This window comes from Helianthus annuus, chromosome 15 (genome assembly GCF_002127325.2).
Source record: "Helianthus annuus cultivar XRQ/B chromosome 15, HanXRQr2.0-SUNRISE, whole genome shotgun sequence".
NCBI classification, from domain to species: domain Eukaryota; kingdom Viridiplantae; phylum Streptophyta; class Magnoliopsida; order Asterales; family Asteraceae; genus Helianthus; species Helianthus annuus.
The window spans coordinates 132,780,092-132,804,424 of NC_035447.2; the positions used below are offsets into that span (position 1 = coordinate 132,780,092).

General features: G+C 32.6%; 2 protein-coding genes and 1 long non-coding RNA gene across 3 annotated transcripts; 2 read left to right on the plus strand and 1 right to left on the minus strand.

Annotated features, from left to right (window-relative positions):
• Nucleotides 1–629: 629 nt before the first annotated feature.
• Nucleotides 630–1,868, minus strand: LOC110914227. Its single transcript, XM_022159034.1, has 2 exons — nucleotides 1,469–1,868; nucleotides 630–1,378 (listed from the first exon to the last, which is right to left on the minus strand). The coding sequence occupies exons 1-2, from the start codon at nucleotides 1,866–1,868 to the stop codon at nucleotides 630–632; spliced, it is 1,149 nt and encodes a 382-aa protein (XP_022014726.1).
• Nucleotides 1,869–7,905: 6,037 nt separating this feature from the next.
• Nucleotides 7,906–8,509, plus strand: LOC110910388. Its single transcript, XR_002576094.2, has 4 exons — nucleotides 7,906–7,985; nucleotides 8,087–8,171; nucleotides 8,246–8,381; nucleotides 8,461–8,509. It is a non-coding gene; the product is annotated as an uncharacterized LOC110910388 (long non-coding RNA).
• Nucleotides 8,510–14,586: 6,077 nt separating this feature from the next.
• LOC110914228 lies at nucleotides 14,587–22,819 on the plus strand. The gene is made up of 10 exons (XM_022159035.1): nucleotides 14,587–14,656; nucleotides 14,761–14,799; nucleotides 14,904–15,026; nucleotides 17,214–17,444; nucleotides 17,552–17,620; nucleotides 17,852–18,094; nucleotides 18,205–18,495; nucleotides 18,823–19,686; nucleotides 19,757–20,977; nucleotides 21,159–22,819. Exons 1-10 carry the CDS (start codon nucleotides 14,587–14,589, stop codon nucleotides 22,817–22,819), a joined length of 4,812 nt encoding a protein of 1,603 aa, XP_022014727.1.
• The last annotated feature ends 1,514 nt before the right edge of the window (nucleotides 22,820–24,333 follow it).

Here is a 24,333-nt window from a genome sequence, read left to right on the forward strand (position 1 = left end):
TTTTCGTTAAACGACCCGATCGTCACCCAAGAAAATAAATTATGGGTCCGTCACTAGTTGAAATCTTGTCGAGACCGGCTCTACAACCAAAAAGGTTGACTTTTTTGACAGCCATTAGACCAATCACACAATATATCCTCACATGGGAACAATCTTCTTTCGATAATGGATTTCATATCATGTGACGCCTTTGTGAAACATGGTTGGAGTCTTCATTCAAGTTGGTATTTGTTCACAATGGCTTGATTCTTCTAGCATTTGTAATAAATTTAAAATCTGAGTCATATCCATATTAGAATGTTTACTTATTTCTTAGACTAAAGGGTATGGTGAGGCCCCCTACGAAGATGGGCCGCTACGTAGGCGCCACATCACCGGCTCATGGAGAATGGGCCTCCTTCACTTTTGAAGGGGATGAAGGATGGGGCTACCCCACCTCAATATTTTATAATTTTCTAAGTGTTTTTTTATTAACTTAATAAAAAATTTATAAAAGTTAAAAAATACAACATAAAACAACATAAATAAAGTTATGTCATAACATAAAAAAATTACATTTCCTAAAAATAAAAAAAAAAACATTTCCGAAAAATAAAAAAAAATTACATTTCCTAAAAATAAAAAAAAACCTACGACGTCCATTTTTTCTTCACCTCTTCCTTCATCCTTCGATACACCTCTCGTTCTTCCTCCGGAACCGAGTCGAGATCCAACCTCATTATCCTAAAATCCTCCGCTCGAGCATAGTCGGCCGACACGTTTTTCTTGTGACTATATTTTTCGACCGCAAAGTCTTTAAACGAACGGAATTCGGAAATTAACTCGTCCATTTTCGAAGACGCCTTCGAGCCGCCACCTCCACCCGAGCCGCCCCCTCCACTCGATCCGGCCCCTTTGCGCTTTGCGGCCGCCTCTTTTTTTGCTTTGTCCCTTCCGCCGGGACGTTCGATCTCGTGAACGGGCTCCTCTTCATATTCCGGTTCGTCGTTTATGTCGATTTGACAACCAGCGGTGGAGCCTCCCACACTATAACTTCCGGACTCGGAAGTTTTAGTCCGTTTGGCGGTTGCGACCTCATTTGGAATCGACGCCCATTTTGGTTCTTTCTTTAAAACGTTCCATGCTCGGAGGTGCGGGAAAGGCGGATTTTTTGTTTCCCATCTAGCCATTGCAAGGTTAAGAACGTCCTTGTCGCTACTCCCACTAGGACGATTAATATAAAGTGGGTTATAAATCCCGATAAAATCATTCACGCACTTGTTCATTTTCCGCCACTTCCTCGATACGGAATCGAGATCACGGGCCGCGCCTTCCCCCATAAGGTGATTAAATCTATCCGTACATGCCTTCCAAAAACAAGAACCCGTTTGATTGTTCCCTAAAATTTTAAAAAAAAATTGCATTAGTAAAACTAAAAAATAACTCTTTTTAAATTTAAATTAAAAAAAAATTGAACTTTGGTTCATACCGACAATCGGGCAAGTTGAGGCCTTAACATACGCTAATGCTAGCGCCTCCTCCTCTACTTTTGTCCACGTTCTCGCATTTGCTCTCGAACCGCTTTTTTTTGCGGTGTCGGATTCGGTTTCAACGGCCTTCCCCTTCCCCCTGTTTTTTTTGCGCTTGAGTTCTTTAGGTGGCGATTCGGGGACGACTTCATCATCATTGTCAAGTTGAACCGAGGGTTGCGGTTGGGAAGTTGGCGGTTGCGATTGGAATTGATCAAGTTCAACCGAGCCGCGTTGCATGAATTGTTGGAATGCTTGGTATTGTTGCATTTGTTGAAGTTGGGACATTTGATTGAAGGCGTTAGGTGATTGTTGGAAACCCGAAAACGTAAATGGTGGAGACCCCCACGAAGGATCCATAGTCGGAGTGTAAGCGGGACTAGAAAAAAAGTTAGGATTGTTCGGGTTGGGGTCGTTTGGGTTGAATGGATTCATGATGGTAAAAAAAATGAGAGTGTTTCTTTATAAAAATGGATGAGAATAGGAGAAGATTAGGAGAAATGGATGTGAAATGGTATAAAAAAATGGAAGAGGTTGATAAATATTTAAAGTGGAAAAGGTATTTTTTTTTTTTTTTAATAAAACTATCCGTTATATAACGGATATATATATTTGAAAGTGGGGCGGCGAGAACGGCCGTGGGTTGCTGGTGAAGCCGGGACGGGCCGGGGGGGGGGGGAGGGAGGGGGGCGGTGTGGGGGACCGGCGCCGGTCCATACCTTTTCAACATTTTTCGTTGCACATGTTAGCACTCATAATATCTCACTTTGTGGTAAGTTGAGAGTGTTGACTATGTTATCTCAGTTTTGATATATAGCAAATAATCTATTACTTATATTAAAACAAAACAATTTTGGCTACTTGGCATTTACTTAAACCTCTATTTTCCACCTGTCAACTAAATATTGCACACAATTCTTCTTTGGGCGGCAATCCATCCATTCACTTCCCAATATCTCTTTGATTGTACCGCCTTTCCAATTGATTGTAACGCTTAGAAAGAGAATTCAACTTTCCATATTTTTGTTCGAATCATCTTCCAAAATATGTTTGATTTTCCATTCTATCGCAATAGCCGTAAATCTATAAAACCAGATGACTTCTGGTGTGTCTTCTCATCGATTCTTAGTGCAAACGTTTTGTCAATCATATCTGTTTGTTCACAAGGATTTCGCATTCAAACGATCTGCCAGACTTATTGAAGGTACGATTATTTGTCACTGGTATGCTTATTTTATATGGAACTTCATCTGTAGCAAATTTTAGGGTTTTTTTAATAGGTTTTTTGATTCAATATTCTATTTCGTGTTGATCTCCTCTGAATATCATAAGTAAGCATATGTTATTGATTATGGATTGATTTGCTCTCAGTATTCGATTTTAGGTTTTCTTTATGTTGAATTCACATCTTTAGCAAATTTTAGGGTTTTTTTAATAGGTTTTTTGATTCATTTGATTCAATATTCTATTTCGTGTTGATCTGCTCTGAATATCATAAGTAAGCATATGTTATTGATTATGCATTGATTTGCTGTCAATTTTCGATTTTAGGTTTTCTTTATGTTGAATTCAGATCTGCAGATTATTACATTTTTATTGGCTTATACTGAATACTGATCTGAAAATCACAGATTTTTGTGTCGCTTATGATAATTATGAAATTATGAAGTTGTATAAATTCTTAGGACTAATTTGTTAATATGTTATTCCTCTGCTCTCAATTTTTAGGTTTACTTAATGTTTAATTAAGATCTGCAGATTACTGAGTCTAAATTGTTAGAAATTTTTCTTTTTTTGGTAGAGTAGTTTAACTGAATCTTTTTTAATCGTCGACGTATATATTGATTGAGTTATATTACAACGATGCCAATGATGAACATATTTGTAGAGTATAAAGTAATACATTTATACAAAAACCTTACTTCTAAACATTGCTCATATTGCCTAATGATTGATTGAAACTGTATGCCAATGATGAACATATTTATTGAATCATGTAGGGCTGTATACTTATTATTCATTAAAAAATTGGGGTCTAATACAAAGATGTTGCATTATGAATGATTGAAACTGTAACGGAACATGGATCATACTGATTACATCATGTAGTAGTACATATTTGTTCTTTATTACTGTTTTGTATATTGTATATATGCACTTACATATTTATAAATGTAACCATTTTTTTTATTATGATGTATCATAAATGTTTAATTTTTCAAATAAAAATCATCTGACGTGCTTCGTTTATGTAACCTCTTATTGTAGGTATTTCCTATGGCTGAAAGTTCATCAAGGTATTTCATTTGTATAATCTCTCTTTTGTTTGCATTTTTTATTTCTCATGCTAACCTTTACATGTTACACTTGATTAACATCGTAATCTATAAATCAGTTTCAGACTACCTAGTTTTTGTAGGCACATGAATAAAGCAGACGAATTTATTATGGTAAATGACAAATTATTACATAACTTTATTTATTTTTTCTCTTTATCTGTATATAATAAGTACAGTTTGTTAATATTTTATTTTTAAGATTTTTTCAGTACAAGTATAAATCAAATTTTTTTTTGTATCAGTGTATTCCAGATGACGCTGCGTGCACACTATGGGGTGTATATAAATGTCCTACGAATGTTGATATAATCACAGAAGATGGCCGACAATTTAATGTTGGATTAAGCGCCTCTAAAGGAAAGATATTCTTTTTTCATGGTTGGTCCAAAGTTGTAGACCATTTGCGACTAACCATTGGGTGTTTGGTTCTATTTAATCCTATAGATTATGCTACGTTTAAGTTAACTTCTTTCCTTGATGGGGTTAGTCATACCACTTTTTGGACGTATCTGCTCCCTCCATCATCTCAATTTTATGTAAGATAACTTATAGCTATATTTTTACAATTGTATTAATGTAGTAATTTAATTATATTAAATTTACTGTTTGCTGATTTGGTTTTATCATCCCCACAGGTCATTCCAGAATGTATCCTGCCAAAACACTATGATTATTCGTCAAATGATGTAATATCTACTGTTATTACAGACAACAACACGTTTAACGTTCTAATTAAAACATTTGACGGAAAAGTAGGTTTTTCTGTTGGTATTGACGTAATTGTTAGTCAATTACAGTTGAATGATGGTTGTTTTATGTTTTTTACAAAATCTTTTGGTAATTTTTTCCATTTAAAAGTTTTTGGGAAAAAACGGGGTTGAAATGAAATATTCAGACGTAGAGGTCGATGAGGTAAGTGTCATATTTGACCATAATTACACACTTTTTACAATTTATTTTAATTGATGTTATGCATTTAATTTTCAGGCTGAGGTTGCATCTCTTGATGTTGAAAATGATAATGATGAAGAAATAAATGGCGGTGTAAAAAAGTTTGTTCGTATGGCTGGTGAAGATCATTTTGTAAGTTTTATATTAATTTTACATACTGCTAAAAATCAAATGTTATCCATTTTTTACTTAATAACCATTATTCTTTTGTTTTTACAACAATAAAGAGGATTCCTGATCCTGTTTCACGCATGGCTAGACTTCATGAAGGTTTAAAAGAGTTGACCGTTAGATTTTCGCATCTGGATCCGCCATTGCAGATTACCAACGGTACCAGACGTGAAAGACGTGAAAGAAAAGGGAAGGCTGGTTTTCGATATGCTTTGACCTCTTGGAAGAAGTTCATGAAAGCCGGTAGGATTAAGGTCCGCGACCAGGTTCACTTTTCCTTTAATGAAAATGATCAGGTTTTGACTGTTGAGAGGGTTGTACCTTACGTTAGGCGTACCAATTAGTTATAAGACAAATACGGCATGTTTTTTGCCTTTGAATTGTTTTTCGTTTTAACATTGGTGTTGATTTTGAATTTCAAGTTTTTATATTACTTTAATTTAATATCTCAACTGTTATTTTAACAACTATATGACATGTGTTTAAACTTTACTCTATGTTTTTTGTACTTTTTATTTCCATTACAAGTATGATGGATCAAAATTTAGCTAGAAACTACTATTAAGGATACAATTAAATAGATATATTCTAATATTAACAATTAACAATTAACAATATTAAGATTAACATATTAAGACTAAGATTAACACTAAGACGAAGATTGCTGATTATTTTTAACTAAAAAGCAATTATTCCCCACGGATTTTGAACGTACATCCAGCATCCACCTGAGTAACATAATTAGTTTAGTTTGGTAAAAGTATAAAACCCTAGAATATTACTACAACAATTTTATTCTTTCATTACGGTCCGATTTAGAAAGCAACCATTAACAGCACATTTACAACTGGTATATAACTGCTTGCCTTAAACTGCCAATTCTATATAAAACACCTGTAAACGGGTCGAAATCTCCAGATTTATAATTAGAGACTTAAAGTATTGAGTCTCTGTTCAGTGGTAGACTTTACTAAAAAGGCTTAAAATGGATATGTTAAAAGATACATTCTATTGATTTTATGATATATAGGACGTTGATTATTAATGTTGCGAACGAGGCGGAAACAAATATATGTTTAGTCTTTGAACTGATATTTAATGTTTGCACTTATTTTTATTGTTTTATGTGTTGGCGAGTTGGTAATTAGCACTTGAACTGATTTTTTTTTTTTTTTGTGTTTTCTTTTTTTAATAGTTACATTTCAATTAAAGTTACTGAAGTGGGAGTTTAGAACCTATATTGGATTGCTCGAGCAGGTAAGTGTAATCACATTTTTTTCAGATTAATATCATGTTTACAAAGTAGACTACATTGTGCTTACAACATATCCACTGCTTATTATGTTGTACAACATCCAATGTAATCCATCTCAATGTAAACCATCACCTGTTTATGATGTTGTACAACATTGAATGTTGTCGGTTTTCACAATGTATATACACTAAAATGGAGTCAATTATATATTTATTAATTTTATTATGGTAACTTTGATTATGCTAATGATTTATTTATATATTAGTATTAGTATACATACTCATAATAATTAATTTTATTTTTTTTCAAATTTTCGTATATGAAACTTGAAAATGAAATATGATAATGTTATATATATGGTAATGATTGTGAATTTATTTTAACTTTAATGTCAATTTCCGTTCTGATTCAATATTTTTTTTTTATTTTTTTTCGAAATTTAAATTGAAAATTGAAATATGGTAATGATTGTAATTTTAGTTAAAATAATAGATTGATTGAATAATATACATTGCAATTCAACTAACTTAATGATTGTACAAATTTGTGATTGCTTTATATATTTAAGGGAAAAAAATTTACCAAAAATAATATATTAGCATAAATAAGAACTTCGAAATACATTTTCATTCACAAATTCATTTCTTCAGTCTAAGAAACATCATCATTCAATCCTCCAAAATGTATGGCTTTTCTTTGACATTCAATACGGTTTTCATATTGGTTTCTATGTAGTATTTTAAATTTTAAATGTATGTAATTTTTGGTGTCTTATTATTATATATGTCCATTCAATTCTTTCATTTTTTGCATGCTATGTAGAATGGAACAACCAGCCATCACGTTGCTCAAAAATTTGAATCTCAACCAGGATGACTATACCATCAAAGTTCGCATTGTCAGACTATGGAGTCGAGCAGCCTTCAATGATTCTCGAAAGGTTTATTGCTATGATATGATTTTAATGGACGAAGAGGTAAGTGTACATAAAGATGTTTACAATGATAGTTCATATACATATTTTTTCTTTGTTTTTTGGATTAATTTGCTGTACTTATTGTACATATTAGGGGACGAAAATTCAAGCCTTTGTCTTAGCCAAGACAGCCAGAGAGTATGAACATTTGTTGAAGGAGAAGCAGTGTTTGTTCATCCGTAATCCTTCATTAGGCGAGAATCGACAGAAAGTGAAGTATGTCCATATTTCGACGAAAATTAATCTAAACAGCAACGCAATAGTTTCGGTTTGTGATGAACCTGTTGGTACTGAGTGGGGATTTGACTTCTCTCCCTTTAGTTCTGTTGTTCAAGACCCGACTGACGACAATAAGTCCTTTAAAAGTCCAATTGGTATTCTTACTTTTTTGACTTTAATATATAATACCGATATGTTATTTATATGATGTTACAAATAATTTTATGTTAATATTGTTTTATTTGTAGACGTAATTGGTTTTGTCGTTAAGAGTTTTCCTTACGATCTAAAAGAGGATACCAAAGACGGGAAACAAGAAAAGAAGCTAACATTCATGCTTCAGGATTTAGAGTTTGTTAATCCTTTTTTTGTCTACTAACTATATATAACTCAATCACTCATATTCTAATTTTTAACTTATGTTATTTTTTTTCATAGAGGGAAGCAAATATATGTTACGCTTTGGGATGCTTATGCTGAACAGATTTTGGATTTTGAAAGGGACAACCAAGATGAAAAAAATGTTGTTGTAATTGTTCAATTCGGAAAATACAGGTTCTGGGGAGGTAATCTCCTAATTTCTCATAAAAATATTTATTAACTTACATAATCTTTTGTTAACAAATGTCCCTCTAAATTAATTTTAGAATTTTGTGTACACCATTAGGGTTTCTTTATGTTTCAAATCTCTACACTGTCACTCGCGTGTTGATCAACGCTGAAATTGATGACATTTTAACTTTTAAGAAGAGGTACGTTTTAACATCACCATATCCCGACTTTTATACTGGCTTCACAAATAACGTTGAATTAATTGTTTTGCTAGGTTCCTTTCAAACATTACCCCTGAAACGTCTTCCACCTTTTCTGGGTTGAGTGCATCCAGAATAAAGGATCCTACTGAAGAGTATCTTTCAGATTTTGAGTTCAGTACTATTGGATCTTTAAATCAAATCTCGGAGGTACAAGAGATCTAACTTTTACCATGTTTATTTATTTGACATATCATTAAGACGTAATTTGTAATATCTTTTTTTACAGAAAAAGTTTGTAATTATTGTCGGAACTATAAAGAGTTTTGCTTCCGAGGATTCTTGGTTTTATAATGCTTGCAAAAATTGTAATCGAGCGGTCACCACAAAAACAATTTCAAAAGAAAAGCAAGATGGTTCCGATGGTTTTGAAGATATTGTGGTTCTAGAGTGTAAGGACGATGGCTGTAACAGTAAGACTGTTTACTCCGTTCCGAGGTAATATTACTTTACATATCAATTGATATTTTACATGTTTACGAGTTCCCTGAATGTTGTGTAACATATAATTAACGTGTTTCAGGATCAGGGTTCCGATACGGGTTCAGGATTGTACAGGGATTGTGACGCTCACCCTATTTGAGCGTGAGGTGCTTAGGCTGTTGAAGGTTAACACGACTCAGCTGTTGGATAAGAACCTTGATGTACGTTATATTTTGTTGTTCTGTTTTAAATATGTCGATTAATATTAGTAACTTTTCATTTCATCGCTTTTTATCAAAATTTTCCTAATTTTTTTTTGTATATCACTCGCCAGTTAGCTAACGAAGGGAATTTTCCGCAAGAACTCAATGCTCTACTTAACAGGAAGTTTGCATTCAAGATATCCATCGGTTCATTTAACATAAAAAACAAATCGGATGGTTACTCTATTTCAAAATTAACAGACAATCAAACTGTTATTGGCGAACTAGATAAAATTTTCGATGTCATTCAGGTACTTTGAAAACTTATGCACTGCTGTATTGTCATATTTTATGTAACTCTAACCAATTATCTAATTTTTATTATATTACATATTTTCAGCCTGTTGACGAGGAGCGTGTGAATGCTGTTAGCTCTGACATCAAAGCAGCAGACGAGGTCCCCGTTAATGTGTGTAATTTATATCTGGTTGTTCCTTATAATTCCTTTGAATTTTTTTTTTTACTTTGAATCGTTATTTGTTTTCCCTGTTTTAAGGATTCTGTCTCCCGTAGCAAAGCCGATGATACACCTGTTTCGAATTTTACTAAAGACATGTTTAAAACACCCGATGAAGATGTCAACGGTACCTCAATTCGTGTCCTGGAGAACGAGCTGAAGCGGAATTTGGACAGCATCTATGATGATGATGTGATGTCTTCTCAGTCGTCTACAAAACCACGTAAAGCTGGCAAGGAGGTTGTCGATGATGATGGTGTCACGGTTGGATTACTGATTCCCAAGGTTGAGAAGTAGTTTGTGGCAACTAAGAATGTTTTGAACATCTCAGTGGTTTTTATTTTTTCGTGGAGTGTTTGTTTGTTTTTTCGTAAAACATATTAATGGTTCCCGTGTGACAACTTTTGTGTTTTTTATCCTTTTGGCTGGTTGCAATTATATTAATAAGAGATGTTCATTTTGCATTTTCGTATGTATGTCATTGGTTGTGTTTATAACATTTTCCAAGAATTAATGCTTCTTTATGTTATTGTATAGTTTTTTTAAAGTATGTATTTTCTAAATGAAGGAAACGGCAGAAGTGGAATCCGTTGATTTGTTTTCTGACTTGAAAGAAGATGGTGTTTGGTATTCTATTATCTTTGTTAGCTTTGAATTTGTATGGCATGACAAAGACTTAGACAGATTGATTGTTGTGCTTCTCGACCAACAGGTAACCTCATAACATGTTTACTAAAGTTTCGACTTATAACTTAATTTTTAATATAATTTATTGAAATTCCTTTTACATGACATTGTTTAGAGGCAGAAGATTGCAGCAATTGTGCCTATAAAGTTTTCTAACTTATACGCATTTAGTAAGATGGTTGGTGGTCTATATTCTCTCTCCCAATTCAAAACCGAAAATCTCATGTATCATGAATATCCAAGATATGAAGGCTACATTATTGTCTCAACAAACAAAAAGATCGTATTTAATGAATTCTCAAAACTAACACCATTTTTAGTTCATCCTCCTAAAGGTTTTGTTTTGTACCCGTTGACACCATGCATTAAAACATTAGCTCATGACAGAAGACATGAAAAGTATATTGTTGGTAAGTTAAATTTCTTTTAACCTTCGCGCTAACATGTTATTGTTTAAACTTTAATTATATTTGTTAGCTATTAGTTATTAAGATTTTTTTTTCATTTATTTGAAAATTTATGTTATTATTTGTACCTTTTGTAGATGTTGTTGGAAGAATAATATGTGGCGAAAGAGACAAAAAGAAACATATGTTTAGGTTATTCCTACAAGATTTCACGTAAGTCAACTCTTTTGGTGACTACACATTCTCTAAAACTTACTGTTTAACTATAAATTAAAAATCTAACAGAGGACATGTTATTGAAATGGAATTGTATGACATGAGAGGATTGGGATATGTTACAACTCGAATGAACATACAAAAAAAGTCTATAATATACGTTGCTCGGGTCAAGTTGGTTTACTGCAACACCAGTAAGTTTTTTAGTTTGTTTTATTTTGTTTCTTAACATTTAAGTTTACACAAATATTTGTTTAAAACTCTAAAATATAATTTGCAGGAAACATTTTGAGATCAACAGATTTGACTAAAATCGTTTTCTCTCCTAAAATTCCAGAATCACATCTTATTGGTTCGAATATTCGATCATCTATTCCATGCGATTGTATTGTAAAATGACCCGTTTTTTTGGTGCATGTTACATGACATTCTTTTACTTATTTATATATACAGTTTTTTAATCTTTTAATTAAATGCTAAAATGCAGGGTTATTTGATGTTACGATTTACATTTTTGTTATCTACATCTGATTAGAAATTATGAACTTATTTGATACTAATTCATATTTTGTTTATCGGTCTATCTAATTTGTCTCAAGTATTGGAAATTTTATCCTTTCGTTACTTTAATAAAAAAAATATCTTTTATGTTTATTAATATAGAAATCTAGATAATAGATTGTAACACTACCATTAGCATTTAATCTAAATATGAAAACTTTTAAAAATTTTCCCGTTTTTTTGTAATCATAGAAAACTAGATTTTTAGTTCAATAGATAACAGTTTGGGCTGAGACCAAAATGATTCCTACATATTAACTTAAGCCCGGCAATAAGCCCAAAGAAATTCCGGCCCAAACTTTTCATGTATTATTGGGTCAGCCACCATACCCTATATTCCCATTGATTCTAAATTAAACAAACTTATAAAATTCAAACTACATATATCCTGCTTTTACAATTTCTTTTCACTAATCATCACAATATACGGTTTCCAAAGTTATCTTTCTTCAACTTCAACATTCACAATAACCAAGAAACCCTTTTATTGTTCATCTTCTGCATACAATATTCATCAAAAATTTCGATCGGTAAGTTATGAAGTTTGATTTCCACTCTTATTGTGTGTTTGTAAATCTTATATGTTATGGACCGAAACTTTGTTTTATACATCATTTGGTTCTTTTGATCTTTTACTTTTGATTGTACTGGAATCTCAAAGCCGTATATACAGTGTTTCTCCTTTTTATTTCCATGATTTTTTGTCTCAGGTTGTTAGGCCGATGAATGTATATGTATATAGCTGATGAATGTTTAGGTATAATGTGGTTTATAATCCTGATGAATGTTTGTTCTATATCTTGGATGTTATTGAAGGATCTGCTGCTTTTGATACTTTTGTGTTATTTATGTTTTTTTTTTAATTTTTTTTAATATTTTTAACAGATATTATTTTCATAGTATGCATGTCTTCATATTGATCTTTAAGATTCTAAAAAAACTGTTCGTGAATCTATATTTTTGTTTTATTATTTTTACAGTTGTGATGTTATTTGCTATTTCATTTGCAGATTTGAAGGTTTGATTCTTAATTATAATTAAACTTTTTATAAGTTTCTCCTTTAACAAATGGCAGAAAGTACATGTTTAAAGTTGAATACCTTTTGTCCAAACTATCTTTTACCTTTAACTTGTGTTTTTTATGTAATGATTAGTATCATGTATGTAGTATACACTGTTTTTTATTTTAAATCTTATACTTAAATGAATGTTTTCATACTTTTCTGTTTTTGTTGAGTCTTATATTATTGTTTTACGGTCCTTATAGATGTTAGCTATAGATTGTTGACTACATTTTATACTATTTTTCTGAATTAATGATGTATTACTTTTTGATATTGATGTTTCATTGTTTGCAACATAATTAGTAGAAAAAATTTCTTTATTTTTGTAGTACATGTATTCAAAAACTGCATCTTTGAATGTAATTATTCTGTTGGTTAAAATTTTGATTTATGTTGCATCTATATGTATGTATAATAAAATTTATAATGCTCGCTATAATTTAACTCTATTTTCAGTTCAGTTGCTGGTTGTGTTCATAATGGGAGACAATTCCGATGATGAGGTTCTTGAAATATCTCGTGATCAGTTCGTTCAGAAAGTAGACGAGGTAAACTACTATTAATTATAGACCAATTTTTGATTAATGGTTATATGGCAGTAATTATATTGCATTTTGTCAATTTTAGGCCTTGCGTCAAGAATATGGATTCTTTTTTTCACATGAAGAACCAAATGACCACCAGGTAATCTTATATTTTTTTAAAAGTATATTTATACAAAAAAAATCATGTGATATTTAGCATAACAGTTAATCATTTACATTATTTATCTTAATGTATAATGTTGCATTTCATCAGGATATTTGCATTCCGCAAGAAGATGCCATTACCATCAAGGAGGGAGCTGGAAATACAAGTAAGGGTAAAGTACATGACGTTGAATGTACCTCCAAGGGATTTATATCTGAAGGATCTCCATGTCTCACGAAAGATGTAATTTTTGAGATTCATACAAATAATATTAATATTTTAACAATAATATGTTATCGTTTTGAAGATAACATTTTTTTTAATCATAAAGGTAAAAGAATGTATAAGGTCGGTTGGTACTTCCAAGTCTAAGAAGCGTTTACATGGAGAAAATTGCGGACAACACACTGTTCCTGAAGATCCGGCAGTTTTGAACTTCACACGTAAAGGGGAATACAGGCTGGTATTATTTTTGAATACAAGAAATCTTTAAATTTTCATTATGTTTCGTCATTATTGGATGTTTAAGGTGTAAACTGATTAATAAACGTTGTTACATGCAGCGTCTTCCCGTCGGGGTATCAAAACGCGCTGGTTTTACAAAGAAGCTTCATACACTGAAGATTGAAAACATGCATGGGCAAGTTAGTACTTATGAAGTCAAACGGGAAAAAAACGGAAGTGCGAAACGCTATTCAGTCATAGAGTGGCCTGTATTTATGGCGGAAAATAAGTTGAATGATGGCGACATGCTTGATTTCACTTATGTCCCTTCAAAGAAGACCGTCATCTTAAAAAACGTCCGACATGTCTAAGCAAAAGTGCACCGAACTTTTTATTAACCGTCTTTATAACAACTGTTTGGATTTTCTTTTGGTAGCTATCCTTTGAACATGTAACCGTCTGGAATGATTTCTTACTAGACTTTTGTATGTTACCTAACTTTTGTGTATATGTTTAGTCTTTAAGTTTATGGTTGTTTATCTAATTAAAAATGTATATCTAAATTCCAGAATCTTATACTACGGAATATATTATATATTGTCAATTTTTGTAGTGACATTTGTTTGATAATTATCCGTTTAATGTTGATGATAGAAACAAAATACGTCATTTGATTATTGTAAATCATAACATACCGAAAATACAAAAACTATACTTGGAAAGCGTGAAATTATTGGTAATTTTAATTTTGGAATAACTAATCAACCATAAATCAATAAAATCTTTTGCAATTTAAGTTGATATAGTATTAAATTGATTCCAAAAATAAGTAAACCACTATTTATATTGAACGAAGAGTCTTATTTCTTTTACTTTGTAATCCTCCACTTTGTTCGTTTACTTAACGGTTATACATTTAACGATTTGGTGTTCTTCTTCTTCTTCTTATTGCAGTAACCTTAATCGCATTTCCGGTAATGTCCAAAAGATCGAAAAGTCAAAATTTTTCATCTTCATTAAAAGGTGTACAGAATGAGAACATTGAAAACCGTAAGTGCCATTTTTTATTGATCTATCATAACAAATTATACATTTACAGATCAGGTTACTTAATTTGTCATCTACCATTTTACACTTATAGTCATGCCGAAAAGGTCAAAGCTTGAGTCTTCGTCTTTCGGCAAGCAACCTTGCACTACAAACAATTCAAGTGGTAACATTTTGATTATCTTTCCGTTTAATTATTATTAGGTCGATACATGGCTCAAACCATTGACATATACTACTTTTTGTATGCTTTTATTAATTACGTTGCAGGTGTGATATCAAGGATTCCATTTTCAGACATAACTAATGGTATACATATAATCCACACATATATGCATAATCCTTTAACATGCTGTTATAGTAGTTTTCTTTTTGTTTATACTTTCTAAATTGTAATTTTAATTTTTTTTTAGTTCGCAATCCTGATACGAATAAGGAAGCGAAAGAGAGGCGAAGACAACGAAAAATCTATTTGGATTCTCGGAAAAATCAGTCTCTACGTAGACATTCTAACGCTCTCAAGAATGTATCGTCAGGTAATAGTTGTAAACTAAACAAGTACTGAAAGGAACGTACCTTCATGTAGATATATTTTTAATAGTTACATGCATCCATGAAGATGATGTGACCACGATTGCGTCGTAAACACTTAAATATCAAAACCTTTTGTCTGTAACAACTTATAATCGTATATTGATGTTGTAATTGGTAGATGACCATTAAATTTAAAGTAGCATTCCAACATGATACATGTATCAAAATATTTAAACATATAACATAGGCCAAAATGTTATCAAGTAGTTTTCCAACAGCTTTCATAAACAAAACATTTAAACAGCTTCCTAAAAAAGCATTCCTACATACTTATATACTTAATGCCAAAACCATTAGTTAGACAAAATTACCATACAAAATGGTTTAACGGTTTTGATATATGGTACTAACCCCATTATTCTTCGATTACATCCCGAACAAAGAGTGTAGGCATATCCTCATACCACTCTAAAACGCAAAGATAACCCATCTTGATGTTGTTTTCACGAACCCATCCTGGCCATCCCAATACACTAAACCGATTTTTCTTTTTTGCTCTTTTTGGTTCAGCCGTGACGTTCAGATTTGTTTCCACACCACGCCTGTTTTTAATGGTCACCTTTCCGCAGCGATCTATTCCCATGGCTCTTGCGACCTTTACCGGTATCCGCTAGAAAATGCCAAACAAGTATCCAGACGGTAACGATAAAGGCACTAATGAAACCATATAACAACAACAGTTAACTTACTACACAAATAATCAATGTAAATACTTACAAATCGTGAACAAGAGGGTGGCATGAAAATGAGATTTGGTTCTGGTGCGTCCCAGTCAATTTCTTCGGAAGTGAAAGATTCGTCTGAGTCCGAATCTGTTAGCAGTATCACTTCCTTTTCTTTGTTTTGTTTATTTCTCGCAGTTGAAGAACGCGCCATTGACTACATACAATTATATGAGTAAATATTAGATGTTGATTATCATAGAACATATCGATTTTGGTAAAATCCCCAAATTTAATAACATTTGTGTGTAACACTTAGGCCAAACAAATATACATATCAACAATTATCCTGACCAAAAAACCTAAAACAAACAATAATAGATTTGCAGAAAAAAATCAATCAATAATAATAATAATGCCCCAACGATAATCATTATCAAATCGAAACCCTAAACCGACCTACCCGATAAAACAAACAATACGAAACCAAATCCTGAAACAATAACGGCAGATTATGATCACAAAACATGTAATTTCGGTCACCCAAAACGCAAATCTATATAACATGATGAAACGACGAAGAAAATGCCGTTAAAAACTATATGTTGTCTATCAAAGAACATGTCGGTTTATGAAAAATCTTCAAATTTAGATTGGAAATCCCTAACACTGATGCAATTAAACATCTACGTTATGTGAGAAACATAAGTTTGAATCGTACCTGTTGGTGATTTATCTTTTCGACGCTGATAATCTGAATGCCGATCGACGGAAAAGCTTTGTATGCGTATGAAGTCTGTTGTCATATATAGGGGCAACAATAGAGAAAGAGATAAGAATCATTGTGATGTATAAAATATCTGATATATGATTTGACAACTAGATGATTACTTATATATACTATTAAAACTATTTGATTACTTAATGTAATCAAATTATAAATATAAAACCGGTTGAATTTTTAAAAAAAAATAATAACTATAACATATTTTTTTAAAAAAAATATGAAACAATGAAATTATTTTTAAATATACTGATTCACTATACATTATAAATGTTACTAATAAATATGAAATTTAAGAACTTACAAACCATTTTCATTGCCGGAAAGAAATAAACGTATCATTTTTGGTCCATTCCCATTACATTTATGATGTCGTCGTTCAAACTACTGCAAATTGTAATATGCTACCAAACTGCAATACAACTTCCTTTATGTTACTCCTATGTCAAAAAACATGCCATTGTATTACACATAACAGTTTCCTATTTTCGAATACTTTATTTGTAATTATACATCAAATTGTATTTATACACATGTATTGTATTTATACTCACGTATTAACTATTATCCCAGATGTCCAGCAACGAACACCATTGGGCAACATTTCAAACGGTATTATTTAACTTTTTATCTTCAGAATATGCAAATTTTCAATTTAAACCCTATCATTATATTTCATTTAGCTTATATGTGTTTTATATTTAATGATTCTCTGCAAGTTTTCATCCCTAATCTTACTCAAGATGAGAGTAAGGAGAGGCGTAAACTTAGAAAATTATACATCGATGGTAAACGTTATGGAACGCAAAAAGGTACATCACAATCTATACATGTTATAGCATCTACCTCTGGTTCTTCATCCATTCCGCATGACATGGTCAATGTTACAACAGAGGCGTCCATTGGATATGGAGGTAAAACTTTAATAAATGTTTGAAGAAGGATATTATTAAAAAAAATTTATTTCTTTAGTGGATAATGTTTATATGTGAATTATCTATTTTTTATTATAAAACTACAGTTTTTGACCCGAGACTTCTTCAAAATCACTGCAAAGAGAGACGGAGGTTAAGGAAGTTATATTTAGACAGTAAAAGATCTACAAGTCTACGACGACGAAAATTACACCCTTCCAATACTTTATCATCTTAATCTTCTTCTGAATTAAGATTGATATCTTCCAACACGCACAACGTTACTCCTACAACGTCGGTTGTACCTACAAGTAATAATTATATTTACCAAATAATTCAAATTTAATTTCAAAAACAGTATATATGTTTAAAAAAGTTATTAAGTTTGAGTATATTATGTTATTTAGGTAATCTTAGTTGTCTTACAAACAACATGACTACACCAATAAACATTCGTCGTTTTTCTCTATCTTCAAACATCACAAATTCTAGCAACACACCTACTATTCTACAAAGTTCTTCTTTACAGAGGATGTCGCCGGGAAAACGTAAGTTATTAAGTAAACCACGAGTTACAACTCCTATACCAATGATCGACTTGACGACAGAGGAAACTACAGATGATGCAATTTACAAAGGAGTTTCAACAGGTATAAGATCAATTATTTTATTTATTTAATTAAGTAAATAGTATATATTTTTTTATACAAACTTATACTTCGTAAAGTAATATTCTTTTTTTGTTCAACTAACATTACAGATTATTTTGATCATGGTGACCAATGTATTACTTGTGAAGTATGCAATGCTAAATTATGGGATGCTGAAAAAGGAAGGGGAAGAAAAGAGAAAGGAAGAATATGCTATTTCTTATGTTGTGGTTATGGCAAAGTAGAGCTACCAGATTATAAAGATGCTGTTCCAAGTTATAAGAAACTTTTTACGTATAAGGATAAAGAAAGCAAACATTTTTTGAATAATATTCGACGGTATAACTCCATGTTTGCTTTCACGTCAATGGGTGGTAAGGTTGATCACACTGTCAACAGAGGTAACGGACCATTCTGCTACAGAATTAGTGGAGAGAACTACCACAACACTGGAAGCCTGCTTCCGGAAGATGGAGATCAACCTAAATTTTGCCAGCTCTACATTTTCGATACTGACAACGAACTTTCCAACAGACAATCCGTTTTTAGGTAAATATAATAAAGTATAATTTTTTTTCCCATCAAATCTTTCTATAATATATTTTTTATTAATATTGATGTTTGTTGACACTCCGCTATTTTTTAATCAGTCGTTCTAAGGATTCATCCTCCGCGAGTGTCGCTGAACTTGATAGTAAACTGATTGAACATATAAAATGTGTTTTTAGATTCAGAAAACCAGTTGGTAAAAGCTTATAGGATGGTTAGAGACTGTTTTCATGAAAACCCTGATCTTAATCTGAAGCTTCGTCTAATTGGTATTAGAGAAAAGGATGGACGAACGTATAATTTACCAACTTGTTGTGAAGTTGCTGCTCTAATTGTGTGGGATATTGCAAACACAATCAACAATAGAGATATAGTTATTGAAACGCAGACAGGTACTTTGAAAAGAATTAGTGAATTGCATCCTTCATACCTTGCACTTCAATATCCTATTTTATTCCCTTATGGAGATGATGGTTACAGAATTGACATCCCTCATCGAGGTGTCGTAGACGTAATCAATAAGAAACGTCCAAATTGTACAATGAGAGAGTTTTTTGCATATCGTGTGCAAGACAGAATTAATCAGTTTTCATTGATTCTAAATTCAAGGAGACTCTTTCAACAATTCTTGGTTGATGCGTATACTATGATTGAGAGCGAAAGGCTTAACTACATACGACTTCAACAAAAGAATCTAAGGTCAGGTAGCTATGAAAGTCTATGTGAATTAAGAAATAAGGGCCAGCAAGACATATCTAAGGTTGGAAAACGAATCTTTTTGCCCTCTTCGTTTACTGGTGGCGCTAGATATATGATGCAAAATTATTTAGATGCCATGGCTATCTGTAAGTGGTTTGGTTATCCGGATTTTTTTATAACCATCACGTGCAATCCAAAGTGGCCTGAGGTAAAAAGGTTTCTTAGAGACACAAATCTTAAACCTGAAGATAGGCCTGATATACTGACGAGATTGTTTAAAATAAAGTTGGATTCAATTTGCAAAGATTTTAAAGAACGCCATCTATTTGGAAAAGTTGCAGCAGGTATTTTATCAAATTCCTTTTTATATACATATTAGATTATTTAAATCTACTAATGATTTCTTTTTGTAAGTTGTTTACACAATCGAGTTTCAAAAGAGAGGATTGCCTCATGCCCACCTATGCTTATTCTTAGAAAATGAATCCAAACTTCCAATGGTAGACCATGTTGATCCATTTATAACTGCAGAAATCCCTGATGAAGATGAAGATGCAGAATTATATGCGCTTGTGAAAGACTATATGATTCATGGTCCATGTGGTAACGCTAATTTAAGTTGTCCATGTATGGTTGACAATAAGTGTTCGAAGGGTTTTCCAAAGAATTTTCAAGATCATACTACACTGGATTCAAATGGATTCCCAATATACAAAAGAAGAGATAATGGTGCTTATGTAGTAAAAAATGGAATCGACTTAGACAACAGAAGTGTTGTGCCATACAACAAAAAACTTTTGAAACGCTACCAGGCACATATAAATGTTGAGTGGTGCAATCAAGCCGGATCAATTAAATATTTGTTTAAATATATAAATAAAGGCCCTGATAGAGCAACCGTTGCTGTTGTCCAACATGATAATAACAATGAACAACTAGAACAAGACGAGGTCAAAGAATATTATGATTGTAGGTATATATCGGCTTGTGAGGCATCTTGGAGGATCTTCGCCTATGATGTGCATTACAGGACTCCTTCTGTTATGAGGCTGCCTTTCCATCTTCCCGGAAAACAACATGTTGTTTTTGGACCCGACGAGGATATTAATCAAGTCCTTAACAAACCATTTGTCAAAGCTTCAATGTTTCTTTCCTGGATGGAACGTAACAAAGACCCGAATGACACATTGGCCCGTACACTTACATATGTTCAGTTTCCAAGTTGGTATGTATGGAAGCTTGATAAACGTTGTTGGGAACCTAGACAAAGACATAAGTCAATTGGGAGAATTCACGCTGTAAGTCCGTCTCTTGGGGAAGCATATTATTTAAGAATTCTTCTTAACAAAGTGAAAGGACCAAAATCTTTTGATGATATTAAAACAGTTGATGGTAAGGTATATGATACATTTAGAGATGCATGTTATGCACTCGGTCTTTTGGACGATGACGCAGAATACATTGAGGCAATCAAGGAAGCAAATGAAACAGGATCCCCTTCGTATCTTCGTAATTTATTTGCTACTTTGCTATTAACAAATACGTTGTCCAGACCTGAGGTTGTATGGGAAAGCACATGGAGATACATGACAGACGACTTTATCTACAGACTTAGAAAATATCATCGTCTTACAGGTAATTGTTTTACACAAAATGTTGTTATTATCCCTTTTTTTTGTTTTTGGTTGCGTTAAAAAAAACAATTTTCATTTAAAGAAAACATGGTTTTGTGTTTCATTTATGCTATATGGTTTGGTTCATTAAATATTTTTTGATTTCATAACTTGATAATATTTTTTTTTCCAATTTTTTACAGCTTTATCAATTCCAGATCACCAGCTTAAAAACTACGTTTTGAGTGAAGTTGAAAAATTCTTAGCCAGAAACAACTCATCACTCAAAAGATTTGAGACAATGTCGTACCCAGATACTGCGTCTATGTCTGATTCAGACAATCGTTTGATTAACGAGGAGCGTATCTACGACCAAACGAATCTTCAAGTTGAATTTAATAATCAACTTAATTTGCTAACTGAGGAGCAACGGTCAGTTTTCCAACAAATAATCAACGCAATTGAGGGTAACAAAGGTGGGGTTTTTTTTGTGTACGGCTATGGTGGGACCGGCAAGACCTTCTTATGGAAGACATTATCTGCGGCAATCAGATCAAAAGGTCAAATTGTATTAAACGTTGCTTCAAGTGGCATCGCGTCGTTGTTATTGTCTGGTGGCAGGACCGCGCATTCCAGGTTTCGTATTCCATTGAATCTTACAGAGGATTCAGTTTGTCATATAAAACCTAATGGAGATGTTGCTAGACTACTACACGAAACAAACTTGATTATATGGGATGAAGCGCCTATGGTCCATAAGCATGCATTCGAAGCGTTGGATAGAACAATGAACGACATTTTCAATATCGAAACTTCAAACAGATCAAACATCCGCTTTGGAGGGAAGGTTATTGTTTTAGGAGGCGATTTTAGACAGATCCTTCCTGTTGTTCCAAATGGTGGAAGACAAGAGATTGTGAATGCCTCAATAAGTTCGTCTTATCTGTGGAATACATGTAAGTTGCTGAGATTAACAAAAAACATGAGGTTAACAGTTGGAAGTTCAGCATCGGACGCTGAAGAAATAAAACAATTTGCCAAATGGCTTTTGGATATAGGTGAGGGAAATGTTGGTGGTCCAAATGATGGAGAAGCGTCAATTGAAATACCAAGCGACCTTCTAATCACTGATACATCGGATCCCATTTCAACTTTAATTGATTTTGTGTATCCTTCAATTCTCGAAAACTTCAACAATCAGAATTATTTCAGTGAGAGGGCTATATTTGCACCTAAGAACGAGGTTGTGCATGAAATTAATGATCGGTTGTTGTCACTATTCCCAGGCGAAGAACGAGAGTATCTTAGTTCAGACAGTCTTTGTCAGTCTGAAAATCCAAACGCTACACAACAAAAACTATACTCTCCTGATGTGCTTAACGGTCTTAAAGTATCCGGCTTACCTAATCATAGGCTAGCACTAAAAGTAGGCGTGCCGGTGATGCTATTACGTAACATTGACCAACAAAATGGGCTTTGCAATGGTACACGACTACAAATCAAAAAAATGTATAACCGTGTAATAGAAGCCGAGATAATATCCGGAGGGAACATAGGCACTCGCACTTATATACCAAGGATTAGTTTGATACCTTCTGATAAAAAAATTCCTTTTGAATTTCAAAGGAGACAATTTCCGTTGGCTGTTTGTTTCGCAATGACTATTAACAAGAGTCAGGGACAATCACTGTCTAGAGTTTTTCTGTATCTGAAACAACCAGTTTTCACCCATGGTCAGCTGTATGTTGCTTTATCAAGAGTTAAAACCAGACAAGGAGTTAAACTTCTGATTTTGGACAATGACGGCAAACCTACTAATAAAACGACAAATGTAGTTTACAAAGAAGTATTTCATGACTTGTGATCTCCATGTACTCATTCATCAAACGATCTTTCATTCCATGTAACTGTTCCATAAAAATCATAATAACATGTTTTTGAAGTTATTTAATTTTTAATTATTTTTGTTTTTTAATCAATTTTGTTACTGTAATAAAAAACGTTTATACTCATACACATACTTAAATATTAAACTAAAAGTATGCATAAATAAACAGTACGTTCACTTACAATCCTCTATCCATTATCTTCCATATACGCAATATTACACAAATTTGGATCATCATGCATCTGGATATATTACATTATTTGTCTCATTGTAGTTTACTAAATTATTATTACTTGAACGGTTATTTAATTCAAACGATTACTTCAATAAATTAAAGTTATTCATTTGTGTTTTAGTACACCCGCGAACCTCGCGGGTTCTTAAACTAGTATCAACAATATAAGCAAACATTAGTTGCATACAACCCCTTGTAATAAATGTGTTCATGATAGAGAGAGGAGTTGGGGTAATACTTGAAATAATCATTCTACTAGGGGTTTAAACTTGGTCAAAAGAAGTACTTATTTATGAGTTATGACCCATCTCGCACAACACATTTTTATTTCGATAAAAATACGGCAACGTTGTCCTACAAAGATTGCTGTTTTGTTAAAACTGCTGCTAAACTATTAAAGTGAGAACTTGTGGACACACTCACAGCAAGTAATGTCAACATGTATAATGCAAAATAGTGTTAGGGTTTGCTTACAAATATGTTGTATAATTGGTCTAGAACAAGTAATTCGAATAAATAATAAACGTGGAACCGAATTGAAATTGCAAAGTTATGATAAAACATGTATTAATCTCTGAATCGTATGAGAACTATCAGATAAACCTATTTGCGGGTTACACGCAATGAATTATCGGATTAGCCAGATATCACTCTTGTTGGAATTAGATTTGATGATTCTGTGGTGAAATATAAATTCAATTGCATACCCCTGTAACCGTACGCACGTCTATATGTCTTGTATCTGTCTCGTGTTCTTTTACTTATGCGTATATCAATTTATCGAGATGGACAGAAATTTCATCTGCCATCATCATGGGCCCAAAGTCCAATTAAAATCATGGACTTAAACCATTCAAAATAAGTAAACCATATATTGACAATTATAATTTGATTGTCTTTTAATGCAACCATCACTCCAAGAAATCAAAGGACCATCGTAATGGACTTTTACTTCCAAATTAATGGACTAAACACTTTAATGGACAAAACGATTCAATAGACCGAGTAGTTTAATGGTAGATTACCAACAAAACAATAACATGGAATATTATTAAGCCTACCATACAATATATAAAGTCCAAAACAATTAGAAAAAAACGTATTATTAATTACAAGGCCCATGTAATTATTTGCACAATAAACTCAAACAATGTTAGGACTAAATCGAGCCCGCGCACTCCCGTGTCACCTAACTCGTTTATTCTCTAACATTATTTCCTCGATCAAGAAGTTAATCTAATACCCTAAAATCCCT

What these genes read in the sequence shown, in the direction of transcription:
- LOC110914227 (XM_022159034.1), bottom strand. Translation starts at nt 1,868, where the DNA reads ATGGATCCTTCGTGGGGGTCTCCACCATTTACGTTTTCGGGTTTCCAA. An exon ending in CTCAACTTGCCCGATTGTCG is followed by an intron (nt 1,379 to 1,468) that starts GTATGAACCAAA and finishes TTAAAATTTTAG; the next exon opens with GGAACAATCAAACGGGTTCT.
- LOC110914228 (XM_022159035.1), top strand. Translation starts at nt 14,587, where the DNA reads ATGCCGAAAAGGTCAAAGCTTGAGTCTTCGTCTTTCGGCAAGCAACCT. An exon ending in CACTACAAACAATTCAAGTG is followed by an intron (nt 14,657 to 14,760) that starts GTAACATTTTGA and finishes ATTACGTTGCAG; the next exon opens with GTGTGATATCAAGGATTCCA. An exon ending in AAAATATCATCGTCTTACAG is followed by an intron (nt 20,978 to 21,158) that starts GTAATTGTTTTA and finishes AATTTTTTACAG; the next exon opens with CTTTATCAATTCCAGATCAC.